The 18,306-nt window shown below is 37.1% G+C and overlaps 1 protein-coding gene across 1 annotated transcript in view; it reads right to left on the bottom strand.

Annotated features, from left to right (window-relative positions):
* LOC137248490 (uncharacterized) overlaps nt 1-18,306 on the bottom strand; it is a 197,190-nt gene that overhangs the window by 37,974 nt on the left and 140,910 nt on the right. The window contains exons 4-6 of the mRNA XM_067779425.1: nt 6,360-7,332; nt 5,668-6,316; nt 4,287-4,401 (exon numbers count right to left, since the gene is read on the bottom strand). Coding sequence (XP_067635526.1) covers nt 4,287-4,401; nt 5,668-6,316; nt 6,360-7,332 — 1,737 coding nt within the window. The remainder of the gene's footprint in view (nt 1-4,286; nt 4,402-5,667; nt 6,317-6,359; nt 7,333-18,306) is intronic.

The following is an 18,306-nucleotide window of genomic DNA, read 5'->3' as shown; positions in this document are numbered from 1 at the left end:
ATAAAATCCAACTCAAGATGTGTGGAAATTTTTAAAACATTTATTTTGTTTATTATAACACAAACCTACTCCGCATTTTTCACAGCTTGCTTGTGTAAAACCTTTACAGCCAGGAAATTTGCACCTCATTCGCTTATCCATCAAAACCTGCCAGTGTCCGTATTGGTCCAACTTCACATCTTTCGGGGGAACGTGTTGAGCCGGGCCTTTCTTCCTTTTATTTTCGATAGCCATTCAACATCACTTTTACGTTTCAAACGGTTAACTGTCTGATATTTGCATAGTGTCTCTGCTATAGCTACTCTGAATTCCGCAGAGTTTAGGACTTTACTGGTACTAGGTTTTTCAGCAATAATTCTCCGGTATAAAAACCAAGACATTGCAACGTCCAGGAAGTGGTAAAAGACTCATATATACCAATGCTTACTACGTAGTTAATTTTTGTAGTGACCCATAACAGAGGCTAAAAGGTCAACACGCCCATATGCGGATTATATTCTGCTACGACAAAAGGACGTTCAATAGACACATATTGATTTGCTGACTTATCCCACCTTCGTACTACAGATGTTGAGTGCTCTCCAGCAAAATTTGATGCCAGAGTAACGATTTTATTATCTCTCAAAGCTACAACAGCTACGCCAACTACATTGCAGTTTCCCATGTATTCTATTGACGTTCCGCGGGGTTCTTTTTTTAAAACTTTATCATCAGGTAGCTTGCAGTTGGGAATACGGGTTTTCTTATTGTTCCTAGAGCCAAAACTCCTCGCTTCGACAAATATTCAATAAGCGGAATAGAGGTGTAATAATTATCGAAAAATAACTAATAGTTCTCATTGATGGGCACATCACGGACAAGGCGGACAACTACATTGGATGATGCTCCTAAATCAGGCTCGCCGGATGCGCATATGTTTTCCTTTCCACTATACATTTCGAACTTATATCCATACCCAGATACACCACATATAACAAACAGTTTAAATCCCCATTTATGGGGCTTATCGGGTAAATATTGTTTCAAAGCATTGCGCGCTTTTGTTGAACAAATTTGTTCATCTACAGACAAATGCTCTTCAAATGGAACCTTTTTGAAGTTATTATTGAGTGCATATATCAATGGCCGGATTTTGTACAATAGATCAGAACCCATTTGTTCATATGGAACCATTTTACTATTGTCGTTGAAGTGTAATAACTGTCGAAGCAATTCAAATCGTTTTGAATTCATTGTCTCTCTTATCGGCTCGAAGCTAATATTTTCAGACCAATACATTTTTACATTTGGCATACTTACAATCAACATATAATATGCAATGCCAATAAATTGACGTATTTCTTGAGCAGTTACATTTGCCGGTTTACTAGAATCTCTCCGCCCGGAGTACAAATTAGTCTGATTCTTGATTAGATTGATAAAATCCTCAGTAAAAGGAGAGGAAAAAACCTCAAATGGAGTATCCAAGCAAAGTATCTGCGGCGGTAGCTTATCGGATCCGCGAAAACATAGTTGGTCGGCATTCAACTTCAGGTGTTTGGATTTCTATGTAATATTGCTCCTGGGTATTCGATTAGAGGTCCACTGAGGTGCTTCGGGTATATCGGTTAGCACAGCGGAGGCCGAATTTAAATGTGTTGCATATGAAATGGTTTCAGCGGATTTTGCTAGAGTGGTAGTATCCGGAACATCATTTTCCAAATCAAGTGGTAAGTTTAGTTCTTCCTCAGAAGTGTCATGATAGTTAAGCTCGATATTATACGTCGGATCAGTAATATTGTCATCATCAGAAAAATCAAGGCCATCCTCACTGTCTGCCCATTCATCTAATATCTTTTCCAGTTCCTTGGTAGTCAAATTATGCTGACCACGTTTCATTTTGATCCTCAACGAGAACCTTTGAATTTGAATATAGCAATAAAAACTGTCAACCACAAAGCGCGGTGTTGCATATATGCAACAAAGAAAAATAAGTAGAGAAATATATAAAAAACACGACTTTGCTAAGAAAATGTTACTGATTGTTAAAATATATTTTCTCTTACCTTTTTCTGGAACTACTTTTAACTGCAAAATATTATTTTTTTCACAAATAAATCACCTATCGTAAATGTATTATAGGAGCTCGAAACTGATTTATACACGCTCGTCACTTAAATGCAAAAAAAATGAAAACAATTCCATGTGGTCAACCATTCTGTCATTTTATCGTTAGAATGCTTTGTTGCTAAACTACAACACAGAGCAAATGTGATCTACCGTCGTGTCATATATTTTGATTTGGATTTAAATGGTATGTTGCAGAAATGCAACAAGGCGCCGTAAAGGGTTAAGTCCTTTAAATTTTTTTGGATCTATGTCACTTATTCACATGAGTTACTGTATATGAAATAAGCAAATGTGTGCATATGAAGTAAAATTTTGAAAAAAAATAAAAAAAAAGAACATATGGCTGAAAAAACTGACGTAGTTGTAATAAATGACTGCATATGAAACGGAAAATCTCATAAAATAATTTTGTCCAGCTAGCTTGTTCTACACGAAACACTGTGGGACGACATGGTAGACAATAAAAAGCATTGCTACTGGCCCTCCACACTAACCAGTCACGCTCCACTTTGCATTTGGCAACATTCTGTTTAACAACGAGGTAGGAAATGCCTCGTCATGACAATCACGTGGAAAAATAACAGGACACATTGATGACCTCGACGAATTATTTCGTTGACTTCTTCAGATCGCAAAAACTCATTACTCATTAGTCGTTGATACAATTGTTGGACGACTTTTTGAAGATGAACCTTCATCAGTGTAACCACGAAAACTTTACGATTTCGGATTCATGTAAACATACATTTTTGTTTGATGTTTTTATTGTCTCTTCCGGCCCAGGCAAAAAATCATTATCAATATTTGTTGCTTTTGAAATTCGGCTTAAAATAGACATGGAAAACCAAAGACTCTCCTGAATTAAAAAAAAAATTCTTAGTACCTCTAAATCGCGGGCCCCCTGAAAAACCCCAAGCCCGGGGGGTTGCCAGAGCCTCGGCTGTTAATGAAGCAGATTCGCCGTATACTTGCGGCTTTTTTAGCAAGGCGAATCTGTACAAGGTGATGGCAAAGCGAACCAATTCGCCGTGCAAAATAATGTCAAGTGAAAAGAAACTGTTCGTTGATATCGATTAACTGACATATTGTTGTACAAGGCGTTGTATGGAAAATAATCAAGAAGAAGTAATCAGCTGTTGGGACTACAACACCTGGTACTGAATTGTGTTGGTTTCTACATTTTCTAAACTTAGGGCATCATTCTGTATTGCAAACGAAAGCTCAGTCTAACGATTCGTCTCCTGACGATTTCCTCTAGGGTAAACCTTTTAAAACTAATTTAAACAAATTTTATAATAGACAATTTTATACACATTTATTGAAAAAACAAGGTTTTAACGAAGGATTACTTTGAAAAACTTATAGACCTTATGGAGCGACATCCCGATGATGGCCGAAACAACCCGCAGTTCGTATGCAGCCAAAATAGGTGAAATTATGCGAACGTGAGTCCCATCGATACTATCAACTACTCCTGGGAATCCTGTTTTAAAGTAAAATGCAATTTTTGAAGCGCTTGCTCCTTTGCAGTCATTTGGGTTTCAATCCACTTCGCACAAATATGCTCCTAAATAATATCTAAAACCTCTATAAAAACTGTGGATTAAATCATTTCCACAGCATTGTTGATAGCTGCCGTCAGCAAGGAAACATAGTGCACCGCATAATTTTAAAATACGGGACAGCCGCCCCAAGAATGCGTTTGCGGTGATGGTCCTTCAGTTTGTTTAGTAAGAAACACAATGCTTCCAAACTTAACCGAAATAACTTCATTAGAAGCTCATAATTTGCCACTTAAACGTTTTCTTACTTGGTGCTTGGTAGTTCCAAGGGATTGGAGTGATCACGCGAACTTTTTCCCTATTCTAGACATGTCAATTTTGTCACCAACATTTTCGTCGTTATAAAATAAATTGAATATTATTTAATTGATATCCATTTTGCATTTAATAAAAAAATCACTTGCAAATGCTTAAATTTTAGCCAGAAATTGATCAGCCATTCATATATCTCTCAAATAATCACTCTTTTAGGTTGGCAACATCAATTCAACTTCAACTGAAATAAGTTGTAACTCGTAATACCAAACAAGAGTTGAGTTGTCTGAAAGTTGAGTTGTTTTGATTACAACACAACTAAGTTGAGTTGTAAACTGTAATAGGGGCATAACTACTCACCAAATCATCCGATTTCAAACGGCTATGCACCTCCAAGCAAATATAATATTCCCAAAAATTAGGTGGACGCTCTTGTTTCAGTGCACATTTCTTTCCAGTCATAGTATTTAAACCACTGCAATGATATGACAAAGTAAATGGTTAGAAAAATATCATGATGAAATTAATATTCAGATGATATGATTATTACAGGGTTATCTATCATGCATAACTGCCTTGTAACAGTGACAGAGTAATCAAATACTTCAAGTGCGGGAAGCCAGGTCACATTGCACGTCATTTCGCCATCGACCCTAACTCTAATTTTAAATTTTTGGCTTGCAAAATTTTTCATTTTCGTCCTTTAAATGTGGGCGGTGCCATGTACATTTTCCAAAACTTTACCAAGTTTCTATTTCTCACATATGAAGTTTCATCAATTTATTGGTCTTTGGTAATGAATTATCACATTTTTCCATTTTTCGAAATTTTGAAATCGATTTTTTTTTGAATTTTGTTCTCGGTGATTTTTTGTATTCCCGCGGAAAAATTCCTCCAATTCTTTTCTCCTAGGGAGAACGACAATTTGGGAATAGGGATTTCGAATTTTCGAATATTCAGAATAATAGGAAAGGGAGAAGTGAAAAGGCTCACAAGGATTTTTTATTTACAATACGAGGAATGGTAGAAGGGAAAAAACTCGCAAGGAATCCGTGTTTAGAATTGGGCTGGGCGGTTTAGGATTTATGGCTAAGAGGACTTTCAAATTTTCTTCTTCCAAACGTAGGAGGTGCCACGCTCATTTTCAAACATGCTTCCACACTATTATTCCTTTTCATAAGGTCAATCCACATCAGTGGATCATCAGTTTATCGGTCTTTGGTAACGAATTATCAATTTTTTTCCATTTATCGAAATTTCGAAGTCGAAAAAGTGGGCATGGTTATGGATCTAATTTCTTTCAAGATATATCAACTTTTCATAAGTAAACGAATGGAGGGGCGGATATAAATTGCTGGATTTTTGTATACAAATTAGAATATTCAAATCGGCTGTTTGCCTGCAATATTGTATGAATTCATACAGAGGTCTAGTTAGAGTAGCCCAAGTCGACTTAAGCTATCAACATTATTTAAACAATTTTCAAAATTCAGTTTTCTAAGATTATTAATATTTTACGATATGTGATAGAAAACAGTTTTTAATTCACAATAGCTTTGAAATGGTGAATCAGATCAGTGACATACATTAATAAGTTAACAATGGACAACACGTTGTTGTTAGATTAGTTTGAGTGAAAATAATTTTCGACCCGTGATCGTATACGACGATAAGAGTGCAAAGATTTTTTTGTTTCGAATTGAGCTACTTCAACTTTAAAAATAAGAATAAATGTGTATACCAATAAACAGCACCATAAGCTCCTTCGCCCACCAATTTAATAACTTCAAATTGAATATCGTTAATTTTGAATTTAGCCGCAGCATGTAAACGCGAAACATGTCCAACCATCATACAATTTGGTAATTCCTTAATATAATGACTAAAATAAATTTGTTCTAGGAATGCAGTTTGTAGATCGCCATTAAAAGGATTAACATTTGTATCAACATTTACATTATCGATAACTTGATTTGTTGCATTCATATCTACATCACGATGTACGTATACATTTTGTGAAGGCGTTTTTGGAGACGGTGAGCTTTCATTCCATACATGTTGTTGTATTTTTGGCGTTTTAGGTGTATGCTTAAAATATATGCTCATTTCTGCATCATCATTATTATCATCAGTAACAGCAGTACCAACCGTTGTAGGTTGATCATTTAACGATATCCCTATGCTTGCACGTGTCTTATTTGGTTCTTTAATATTGCTACCAAAAAGTTGTGGAATTTTACTTTCATTGGTTTGTTTTATTTTTGGAACAGCACCTTTTGAAGTGTTTGTCAATAAAGTAGAATTTTTAATCATACTTATATTCGTACCGAACATTGCTGTTTCCGCGTTCAACTCAAATGACTTTTCGGTGGAGAAACGATTTGTGGTTGCTAATTGTGGTTGCTAATTGTGGTTGTTTAGCAGCTTGCCCACTTATCTTACAGTTATCTAGAAAAAGTAATTTTGAAGATTTTGGAACGGTGTTGATATTTTTTTGCATTTCACTGAATTGGCCCATATTCAATGGTACTACCGAGTCGCGAAATTCACTACTTCTTTTTGATTCGTTCAAAAAAGTTAAACGGGATGTATTCTTTTTCGTACTCATTGGATCAAAACCAGCAAAGTCTTTCATATAGGAGTTTAGAAAAAGTAATGGTGTTGCTGGTGTTGTTGTTAGTGTTGGATTAGCCGTTAACTTTTGAAAATTCTCAGCTGGCTGTTTCGTTTTACATTCAACTGGTTGTGTTGGTGGTGGTGGCGCTTTCAAAGTTAATGAGAAATCTTTCAAATATGAATCGTTACTTTGCATTGTTGGATTTATTTTACTCGAGACTGATTTATTTGAAAGCCAATTATTAGTGTTTGCTATTGGTTGAGATTCTGGTACAAATGAGAAAATTTTTAAGTATGAGTTGCCTAAATCTGATTTATCATTAATATGCAACTTTGCTTGTAACGCATCTGGCATCGAGATGGTTGTAATTATGGGTGGTGTAATTGTTGCTGTAGAATCAGATTTGTTTGTGTTTAGTTTACTTTGACTGAGCGCTGATTGCGTTGGTACAGCTTCGGTTCTTTTAACTAACTCATTCTGGGCTTGAGTTTCTAGTGCGCCAACACTACTTAACTTTTCAGATTTCGAATCATTGATTTGGATGCTTGCCTTTTTTGTAAATGGTGGTTGGGTTTCCTCAATAAAAGAAAAATCAGGCACAAATGAATCGCGCGCAATTACTTTGTGTACAATTGGCACTGAGGGCGCAATTGATTTTTGTATATCAATACGCTTAGGCTGGGAAAATGGTAAATTGCCATCTTTCGAAGTAATTTTATCAACTTCATCCTCAAAAAGTGCGGCTTCCTTTGAATTCACTAGAGCGTTTTTTGTAGATGCGGTTATATCCTAAAGAATAAATAAAAAGATCATGTTAATAAATATATCTCATTGTTTTCTTTTTTAAAATTATACAGCTATGTTCTTATTTTCGAATTCGAAAAGTTTTCTCATCTAGCATGTTAATTCGCAAGTGCACATATAGAAAAATAGCAACAAACAAGTTAACGAGTGATATTAATTTCTATGTGCGAAATGTTGGTAAGACAAAAACATGCTCGAAGATTTTGTATGAAATTGTTGTTTTAACAGCAAACCAATCTTACTGATTTTGCGCTGATATATATGTATTTATACTTTATACAAAAATATTGGGACGTTTTCCAAAAGTTATCCAATATTTACCCATTTTTTCCCGCTTTTCACAGTTCGACGTCTTTTTTATGTAACATATCATAAAAAAAATTACTCATTCTCAGTGAACTATTTATCCCGACTAAGAAAAGTCATGGTTTATCAAATCGGTTGATAAATGTTTAAGTTACAACGTTTATTATAAACAAGAAAATTAATAAAAAAATTCTATCAATGGTCTGTACTCTGTTAGTTGCTGTGAATCACATGTATAAATTGAAAATATTTTCACTTAGTTTTGGAAAATTAAAAAATTAAACTCGTGTAAAGGTCTATCGCTGTTTTATTTCTGATACAATGTGTGATAATCGTAGCAAGTTTTGTTATATCTGTGGTTTGTTCGTTGACAAGCAACATCGCGTAAAATTAGAGACGAATAAAGCCGTGAAAGAAGCTTTTAACCATTTCTCTTTAAAATACTTTCTTAATCCTCACTTTAATGTTAGTAAGTAATGCTTTATATATGTACTAGTCTTTACCCGCGGCCCCGTCCGCAAGGAGAAAATTAAATATATGGGCTATTCACGTTAGCCTGCTTATCAATTATCTGTTTAAAAAATTTTTTCTGTCAATGCATTTTATTTTTGTAATTGGGTAAAAAAGATCTAAGGGTTATAAGTTCAACCTGAGAGGATCCCCAAATGATCCCGAAACTATCCAGAAAAAGCCACGAAATTACCCCGACGATATCGCGGACGGATCCCGAAAACCATCCAGAAATGCCCCGGAAGGGTCTCCAAAAGTTCCCGGAATAGTCCCAAAAAACCCGAAATGACAACGACACGATTCTAGACTTATCCAGAGAACCACACAGAAATTATCCCTGAAGGGTACCAAAATGATCCCGAAATAGTCCCGAAAAAGTTCCGAAGTGACCCTGACGGGCTCCCGGACGGATTTCAAAAACCATCCAGAAAATATACAGGAAGGGTTCCTAAATTATCCTGACATAGTCCAGAAAAAGTTCCGAAATTACCCCGAGGGGATCCACGACGGATCGCGAAAACCATACAGAAATGATCACGGAAGGGTCCCAAAACTATCCCGAAAAAGTAACAAAAAAATCTCGAAATGACTCATACGGCATCACAGACGTATCCAGAAATGACCTCGGAAGGGCCCCCAAATGATCCCAAAATGGTGCCGAAATGACCCTGATGGACCCGGCAAACCATCTATAAATGTTGCCGGAAAATACCCCAAATGATCCCGAAATAGTCCCGACATGACCCCGTCGGGATCCCGGACGGATCCTGAAAACTATCCAGATATGAAGCCGGAAAGGTCCTCAAATGATCCCCTAATAGTCCCGAAATAACCCTGACGGGATCCCGGACGGATCCCGAAAACCATGCAGAAATGATGCCGAAAGGGTCCCCAAATTATCCCGTATTAATTGAGAAAAAGTCCCGAAATGACCCCGACGGAATCTCGAACGGATCCTGAAATCCATCAAGAAATGATGCCGGAAGGTACAACAAATAATCCCCTAATAGTCCCGAAATGACCCTGACGGGATCCCGGACGGATCCCTAAAACCATCCAGAAATGATACCGGAAGGGACCCCAAATGATCCCGAAAAGGTCCCCAAAAAGCTCCGACGGGATCCCGGACGGATCCCGAAAACTATCCAGAAATGATGCCGGAAGGGACCCCAAATGATACCGAAATGACCCGGACGGGATCCCCGACGGATCCCGGAAACTATCCAGAAATGATGCCGGAAAGGTTCCCAAACGATCCCCAAATAGTCCCGAAATGACCATGACGGGATCCCGAAAACCATCTAGAAATGATGGCGAAAGGGTCCCCCAAATGATCCCGTATTAGTCGCGAAAAAGTCCCGAAATTACCACGACGGGATCCCGAAAACCATCTACAAATGATGCCGGAAGGTACCCCATATGATCCCGAAAAAGTCCTGAATTGACCAAGACGAGATCCCGAACGAATCCCGAAAACCATACAGAAATGCTACCGCAAGGGACCCCAAATGATTCCGAAAAAGTCCCGAAATGACCCCGACGCGATCCCGGACGGATCCCGAAAATCATCCAGAAATGATGCCGGAAGGGGCCCCAAATAATCCCGAAATGACCCCGACGGGATCCCGAAAACCATCCAGAAATGATGCCTGTAGGTACCCCAAATAATCCCGAAATAGTCCCGAAATGACTCCGTCCGGATCCCAACTATCCAGAAATGACGCCGGAAAGGTCCGCAAATGATCCCCTAATAGTCCCGAAATGACACTGACGGGACCCCGGACGGATCCCGAAAACCATACAGAAATGATACCGGTAGGTACCCCAAATTATCCCGAAATAGTCCCGAAATGACCCCGACGGGATCCCGGACGGATACCGAAAACCATCCAGAAATGATGCCGGTCGGTACCCCAAATGATCTCGAAATAGTCGCGAAATGACTCCGTCCCGATTGTGGACGGATCCCGAATACTATCCAGAATGATGCCGGAAAGGTCCTCAAATGAGCCCCTAATAGTCCCGAAATGACCCTGACGGGATCCCGGACGAATGCCGAAAACCATCCAGAAATGATGCCGGTAGGTACCTCAAATGATCCCGAAATAGTCCCGAAATGACCCCGTCGGGATGCCGGACGGATCACGAAAACTATCCAGAATGATGCCGGAAAGGCCCTCAAATGATCCCCTAATAGTCCCGAAATGACCCTGACGGGATCCCGGACGAATCCCGAAAACCATCCAGAAATGATGCCGGTAGGTACCCCAAATGATCCCGAAATAGTTTTGAAATGACTCTGTCCGGATCCCGGACGGATCCCGAAAACCATCCAGAAATGATGCCGAAAGGGCCTCCAAATGATCCCGTATTAGTCGAGAAAAAGTACCGAAATAACCCTGACGGGATCCCGGACGGATCCCGAAAACCATCCAGAAATGATGCCGCAAGGGACCAAAAATTACCCCGAAAAAGTCCCGTAATGATCCCGGAAAACATCAATAATTTATCTCTCAAAAGTACGAAAATGATCCCGAAAATACCCCGACGGGATGCCGGACGGATCCCAAAACCCATCTAGAAATGATGCCGGAAGGGTACCCTAATAATCGCAAAATAGTCCCGAAAATGTCCCAAAATAACCCCGACGGGATCCCGGACGGATCCCGAAAACTATACAGAAATGATCCCGGAAGGGTCCCAAAATGATCCCGAAATAGTCCCGAAATGACCCCGGCGGGATCCCGAAAACCATCCAGAAATGATCCCGGAAGGGTCTCGATATGACCCTAACGGGATTACAAATAAGGTGAAGCTAATTATAAAACCATGTTAAAAAGGCAGCAGGCGCGTTGGAGCGAATGAAAAGTTACAAAGAAACATCCAGGTAAAGCTAATAAAATCGTGCTAATAAAACAATTGATGGAGGCCGGATGGCGGGAGGAGGAGAGTACCACTGATCGTTTTTCCAAAATGTTTAGATCTCGATCTGTATGTGCCAGATACCAAAAATTATTGATTTAGGAGAAAATTTACATTGAGTTATAACACTTTATAGATTTTTCACCAGAGGAGGAGAGGGTGGGGGGGGGGGGGGGAGGGGAGGAGGGTGTATCACTGCTCACTTTGTAAGCCCTCGACTTATTTCACCCACTGAGTTTGTAATATTGGTGAAGGTCAATATAAGTAAAGTTATAATGTGTAAAAATTGTTAAAAAGTAATTATTCGAAGGGGTCGTGGGACCCCTCCCCCTTTCCATGTTCGAAAAAAATTTTCGCAGTAGACTATTATCTCTGTCCCAAATTTCATCAAAATCCGTGTAGCCGTTCTGGCGTGATTCAGTCACAAAGACGAAAAAATACAATAATTAAATTATAACTGTTCCTAGGGGGCGGGGACCTCCCCCTTTTCAAAAAAATATAGCTAGTAGATCCTTCTAGGCTATTGGCTGTATGCGTGCCAAATTTCATCCAAATCGGTTCAGCCGTTCTTGCGTGATTGAGTCACAAAGACAAACGTCTGGACAAACATACAAACATACAAACATCCAAACTTTCCCATTTATAATATTGTAACGAATTTACTTGCAAATCCTCTTATTTGCAATCCTCTGCTAAGTTCGAATCACTAAACTGTTGAATAAATAACTCCAATATTGAATAATGGAAAAATGGCCTTTATTAAATTACTTCACAATAACACTTATACTTACTCGCTGGCTTAATAACCAAACTGATTGATAACTCAAATTGAACTCTACTATTGGCCGCCAGATCGCGTGCTTAATCAATAACTGATTGATTGCTCAACTCAAACTGAATTACAATATATTTTAGATATTAGATATAAACATTACTTTGAATAAAAAATTCTTCTTAGATGAAACCTCAAACGAGTAAGTTCGAAGTGGATTCAAATCTACAAATGAAAGTGGCGCAGTCGAAGTGAACCGAAAAGAAATTAAATTTCAAAGTGTTTCTTTTTATTAAATAAAGTAACACATAATTTTAGTTTTTCTTCTAAAGAATATTTCATTTAAATAATTACTACTACTAGTAGTACATTCGCTGCTGTTGCCGCTGGCGTTCAGAGCCGACGTATGACAATCAATGTTAATGCCGTAGAAAATGTTAAGAGTGCTGCCGCTGGTGATGCTAGTCGATGTACGCCGAGTTATGCTAATGGTAATGCCATGGAAAATGGTAAGAGTACTGCCGCTGACAATGTTAGTCGACGTTCGCCAAGAAATGCTAATGCCAAAGAAAATGACGCCAAGATGGATAATAAAGGGCCAACCGGTGCCAATGTTAATGCAAATGCTAACATCAATGCTAATGCCACGGGCGCTGTTAGGAAATATCCACGTACGTCTAGCTATGTTAGTGCAAAAGGTAACACTGATGTTGATGTTAATGCAAACTCTAGCGATAATGCCAAAAATGCAGATAACGTAAAAAATCTAAATGCCGCCCCGTGGTTGGTATGAACGATAATTTGGAGCTTGATGTGGTTGCTAAGAAAAGATGGATTCACCTCTCTTATTTTAAAAATACCGTCAAAGGAGAGGATATTATCTCTTACGTTACAAAGCACACTGGGATTACTCGCGACCATCTATCGTGTTTTGCGCTTGTGAAGAAAGATGCAAATATCAATGAATTAAGGCGCATAAGCTTCAAACTCGGTGTATCTCCATGTCACTATGATACCATATTTGATGCAAAACTATGGACTGCTAATGTTAAAATCCGTCCATTTCAGTCTTTTCAAGCGGGAGCGGAGAATGTCGAAACGGTCTAACTGGCTCAACATCACTTGAATCATATTCAATATACTATCAAAATGCAAGTGGTATACGAACAAAATCAAATGAATTTAGGATTGCTTCATCATTACGTGAATATGATATTGTTGCTATCACCGAAACCTGGCTTTGTGAACAAATTTCCAGCTCCGAGTTTTTTGACAACCATTACACTGTTTATCGCCATGATAGATGCCCTATTGCTAGTGGCTGCGCTCGAGGTGGAGGAGTGTTATTAGCAGCTAAAAAAAAAACCTAAATAGCTGTTTGTTAGTTTTGCCCTTTGCTGATAAGTTAGTTGAACAAGTCTGCATAGATGTATCAATTTCAAATGACAAGCATAATTACATCTTGATATCATATATACCGCCTATGTAAGGATAAACTAACCTACACATCCGTTAAAATAATTTAAGCTAGGTGCATGCAGCATTCGCGTTGCCAACTGCCCGCGCCTGTCAAATGCAGCTGCGGCTCACGTCACTGACAGGAAAAATTATGATACACGATAAATTTTCACTCAAGTCGGACGGACGTGTCCAAATAAAAGTGTTTTTGATTTTAATTGCTATTCAAAAAATATTAAGAAAACGTAGCGAAGGTGACCATTCAGGTGCTAACGTTTTCCCAGCACCATCAGTTGAAAAAGGCAACCGTTTGGAGGGGGCGCCCTCCAAGAAGGACATATTCTGCAGGTGAGAGCAACCTAACCTATATGGTTAGCTTATATGGCGACCGTGAGGCTGGAGCCTCGCCCTTTCTTTTTTCAATTTTGGCATCGTGGCGAAGCGGCAGTAGCGGTGAGTGGAAATTTTTTTTCGAGTTTGACAAAAAAGTAAAAGTGAGTGTGGTGCGAAAAATGTGCAAAATTTAATAATACAATTTATCTAAATAAATTCTGAGATTCTAACACATAAATTGCTAATTAAAATTCTAATCTACGACGTAATTTTTTACATATATTCAACAAAATACAATACATAATTTCCTAACTAAAATTTTACTAATCTACGATATAATTTTCTAAATAAAATTCAACTAAATTTCAATACGTAATTTTCTAACTAAATTCTTAATAAACTACCATGCAATTTTCTAAGTAAAATTCAACAAAACCTAATTATACAATTTTGTAAATAAAATTCTACTAAACTACGATATAATTTCTTAAAATAAAATTTAACAAACCTACAATATGTTCTTCTAATACAACTTTAAACAATTCTACAATTAAATTTTATAAATTAAATCTAAAAACGACAGTACAATTTTTCTACATTGAATTTAATAAACCGCAAAAACAATTCTACTAATCAACATTTGACAAAAGCAAAATAAAACAAAATTAAAATACAATTTAATAATGAAAATTCAACGCAAAATTTTATAAATTCCATAAATTTTACATAACGGCAATCGCACCACGCCACGCATAACGGCGAATTTAACGGCACCCAAAAATTTTCCACCACCACCAACTCTAACACGCGAAGACACATACCAGCAGCAGCAACAACACCAGCGATCCAGGTCTGCCAGCGCAGCACCAGCAGTGACCAGAAAAAATAAGTATACATATATGTATTTAACATGTTGCCTACGTGTATTTTTCTTACGCTTTATGTATGCATATTAAAATATTTATGAAACTTGTATAAAATTTGGTATATTCGCATTTAAATCAAAATTTTAAATTTCAAAATTAAAGGAAAAAGTAATTTCGCATTCATATAAATTTTGGATTTTGATAAACGGTGGGTTGTTAGAAAACCAATTAATTTTTTTTTGATACATACGGTGGTTTTCGAAAAAACCAATTTATTTTTCGGTACATGCGGTGGTTCCGTTAAAAATCAGGTAATTTTTTTTGACAATATGCGGTGGTTCCGTTAAAAACCAATTCAATATTTTAATACATGCGGTGGTTCCGTGAAAAACCAAATTGAGATTTTTTTTGAATAAAGCGGTGCGTCCGTGAGTACATTTTAAGACTTTTACCAATTATTACTTACATACTTTTGAGCCATTTGGAATTCAATTACATTTTACAAATTTTTCATAAAAATTTACTGCAGTTTCAATTAATTCTTCTAATAAATTGTTAAATATTTCTTTAATTTTTTCCTTCGCTCTTTTTCCTCAACAATTTAACTTCAAATATAAATTCAACATTCAAACAAGTGCTTTAGTAATTTCATATGTACAACCTTAGAAGTGGTAGACAAGTGCAAAAAAACTTCAGATTCAGAATCCGATTCAGATAAATCAGGCTCAAGCTACGAAAGTTTAGCTTCATCTTCGACCGAAAAAGTCACAAACCAGGAAAATAGATTTTCTTTATCAACAGATTTTCCAGGCTTCGAAAATTCTTCCATTAAAAATTTAACTTCTAATTTTAACTTCTTCTACTTTAAAATCAGATCCTACCGACCCAAATAGTACAAACTTAGTTAACCCTTCTTCTAACGTAAACCCAGATCTTAACGATCAAATCATGGCAACTCCAGAGGAAAAGAGAATTTTTATTAACACATGTGCTAATTCTATTAGAGAAAACTACAGTGGTGATCCACTAGCACTTGATTCTTTTATAGACAAAATTGCATTACTCGAACAATTCGCTACTGCAGATTGAACCGATACTTTTATAGCGTTCTTAAAATCAAAATTAGAGGGTAAAGCTCGTGAAGCAATACCAACACAAGTAACTTCAGTTAATGAAATTAAAACAGCTCTACGTAATAGGATCAAACCAGACAACTCGAAAGTTGTAGCAGGGAGAATTGCAGCGTTGCATGTTAACGGTAACAATTATACAGATTTTGCCAAAAAAGTTGAAGATTTAGCTGACTCACTTGAGCGGTCTCTTATTATTGAAGGGATCACTCAAACAAAAGCTCATGAAATGGCAGTCGAACAAACGCTTAACGTGTGTCGTTTAAATGCAAAATTTAGTTAAAACCATTTTAGCCTCAACGGCATTTACAGATCCGAAAGACGTGGTAGCAAAATTAATTGTAGAACAAAACAATGAAGTAACTGAACGTCAGGTTTTAGCTTTTCGATCACGTGGTAACAACACATTCAGAAATTCACGTGGTAGTTATCGAGGTTTTTACCCTAACCGCGGTTATAACTGGTTATAGAAATAATAGTTCATTTTCATATAATAGTAACTATAACGGTAACAACAATCAAAGATATAGAAATTATAACGGAAATAGATACCAGAATAACAACAGTAATAATACGCGTCCAATTACAAATTCCAATTCAAATACAAATAATGGTAACAATAGAGGTAACAATTCGAGATCAGCCAATGGTAGAGGTCGAAACGCAAACGTTCGCGCTTCAAACGCCAGCGCCCCTCAGGAGCGAACACTGAGGGAGGACGAACTAAGCCAGTAAGCGAACTTCCTTCACCAATAGGCATCTATTGTTTAAATTTAAATTACTCTGATTTCATTGAATTACAACTTAACGAGTCACAAAAATTTTGTTCTTTCCTAGTAGACACTCAAGCGGACATTTCCTTAATAAAAATATCATGTCTAGACAGAAATATTTCCTTAAATACGAACGGCATTATTAACATTACCGGTGTCACTTCAAATTCAGTTTCCTTTTTAGGTAAAATTACAGCAAATTTAAATTTTTCAAACTTTTCTATTAAACATACTTTACATGTAGTAAATGAAGATTTTAATATTCCATCCGATGGCATACTGGGTAAAGATTTTCTGAAAATTAACAAATCCATTATTAACTATGAAAGAAATAATATTTCCTTTTGGGTAGGTAATGAAAAAGTCGCGATACCAATCCTTCACGGAACAGAAAGCGACAGTTTTATCATTCCGCCAAGATGTGAAATATTCAGACTTTTTGATTTAGGAGATTCACCAGAACCACTTTTCGTAGACTCGCGGGAAATTGAAAGAGGTGTTTTCACAGCTAGGTGCATTGTTAATTCCAGTAACCCAATAATTAAAGTTATAAATACCACAGATGATATAAAGTATGTCAAAAGAAAAAGTATTCGGACAGAAAAACTTTCAAACTACAATGTTTATACAATTAACAAGACAGAAACAGAAGACAAACGTACGAAAAAACTAACTTCGATTTTAAAAAATCAAATACCTCAACATGCTCATAGTAAATTAATTGACCTTTGCATACATTATGCCGACATTTTCGCTCTTGACACGGACAAAATGACTTTAAATAACTTTTACGAGCAAAAACTAAGATTGACAGACAACGATCCAGTATATGTTAAAAATTATAGATTGCCATACTCTCAACGCGAAGAAATAAATCCCCAAGTAAATAAGTTATTAGACAATGATTTGATTGAAGCCAGTTATTCGAATTACAATAGCCCTTTGATTGTAGTCCCAAAGAAAGATACCAATGGTCAAAAAGCATATCGTATGTGCGTAGATTTTCGCGCGGTAAACAAAAAACTCATTGCTGATAAATTTCCACTAGCTAGAGTTGACGATATTTTAGACAATCTCGGTAGACCAAAGTATTTTTCCACTTTAGATCTTTTTTCAGGATTTCATCAAATCCCCTTGCATCCTGACTCTCGTGACATTACGTCTTTTAGCACTGACCGTGGCGCATTTAGATGGAAAGTGCTTCCATTCGGCTTAAATATAGCACCAAATTCGTTCTCACGAATGATGACAGTAGCTTTTTCGGGTATACCACCCAATGTCGCATTTTTGTACGTCGACGATATTATCGTCATAGGGCGTAGTGAAGCACACCAAATCTAAAAGTTTTCGATACTTGTAGGTCTTTTAATCTCAAACTTAACCCAAATAAATGCAACTTTTTACGACCATAAGTTACATTTTTAGGTCACAAATATTCAGCCAAAGCTTTGTTGCCAGACGACTCTAAAATAAACGCAATTAAAAAGTATACAAAACCGACTGACAAAGACGCGGTACGATGATTTGTCGCGTTTGCAAACTATTACAGACGGTTTATACCTAATTTTGCGTCTCTGGCAGCGCCTCTAAACCGATTAAGCAGAAAAAGAGTTGAATTTGTATGGGATGTAGAGTGGGAAAGAGCATTTTTATCTTTGAAAGCAGCGTTAATTTCACCAAAATTACTTCAATATCCAGACTTTACTAAACAATTCATTATTACAGTTGATGCTTCCACAACTGGATGTGGCGCTATTTTGAGTCAAGAACAACAAGGTAGTGATTTACCAATTTGCTTCGCTTCTAAAGCATTTAATAAAGCCGAACAGAAAAAACCCATTATAGAATTAGAACTTTTAGCTATTTACTTCGCAATAAAGCAATTTCGA

Source organism: Eurosta solidaginis, chromosome 4 (assembly GCF_040869045.1).
Source record: "Eurosta solidaginis isolate ZX-2024a chromosome 4, ASM4086904v1, whole genome shotgun sequence".
Classification (NCBI taxonomy): domain Eukaryota; kingdom Metazoa; phylum Arthropoda; class Insecta; order Diptera; family Tephritidae; genus Eurosta; species Eurosta solidaginis.
The sequence above is the reverse complement of the archived record's forward strand: the minus strand, read 5'-3'. Positions and strand labels throughout refer to the sequence as shown.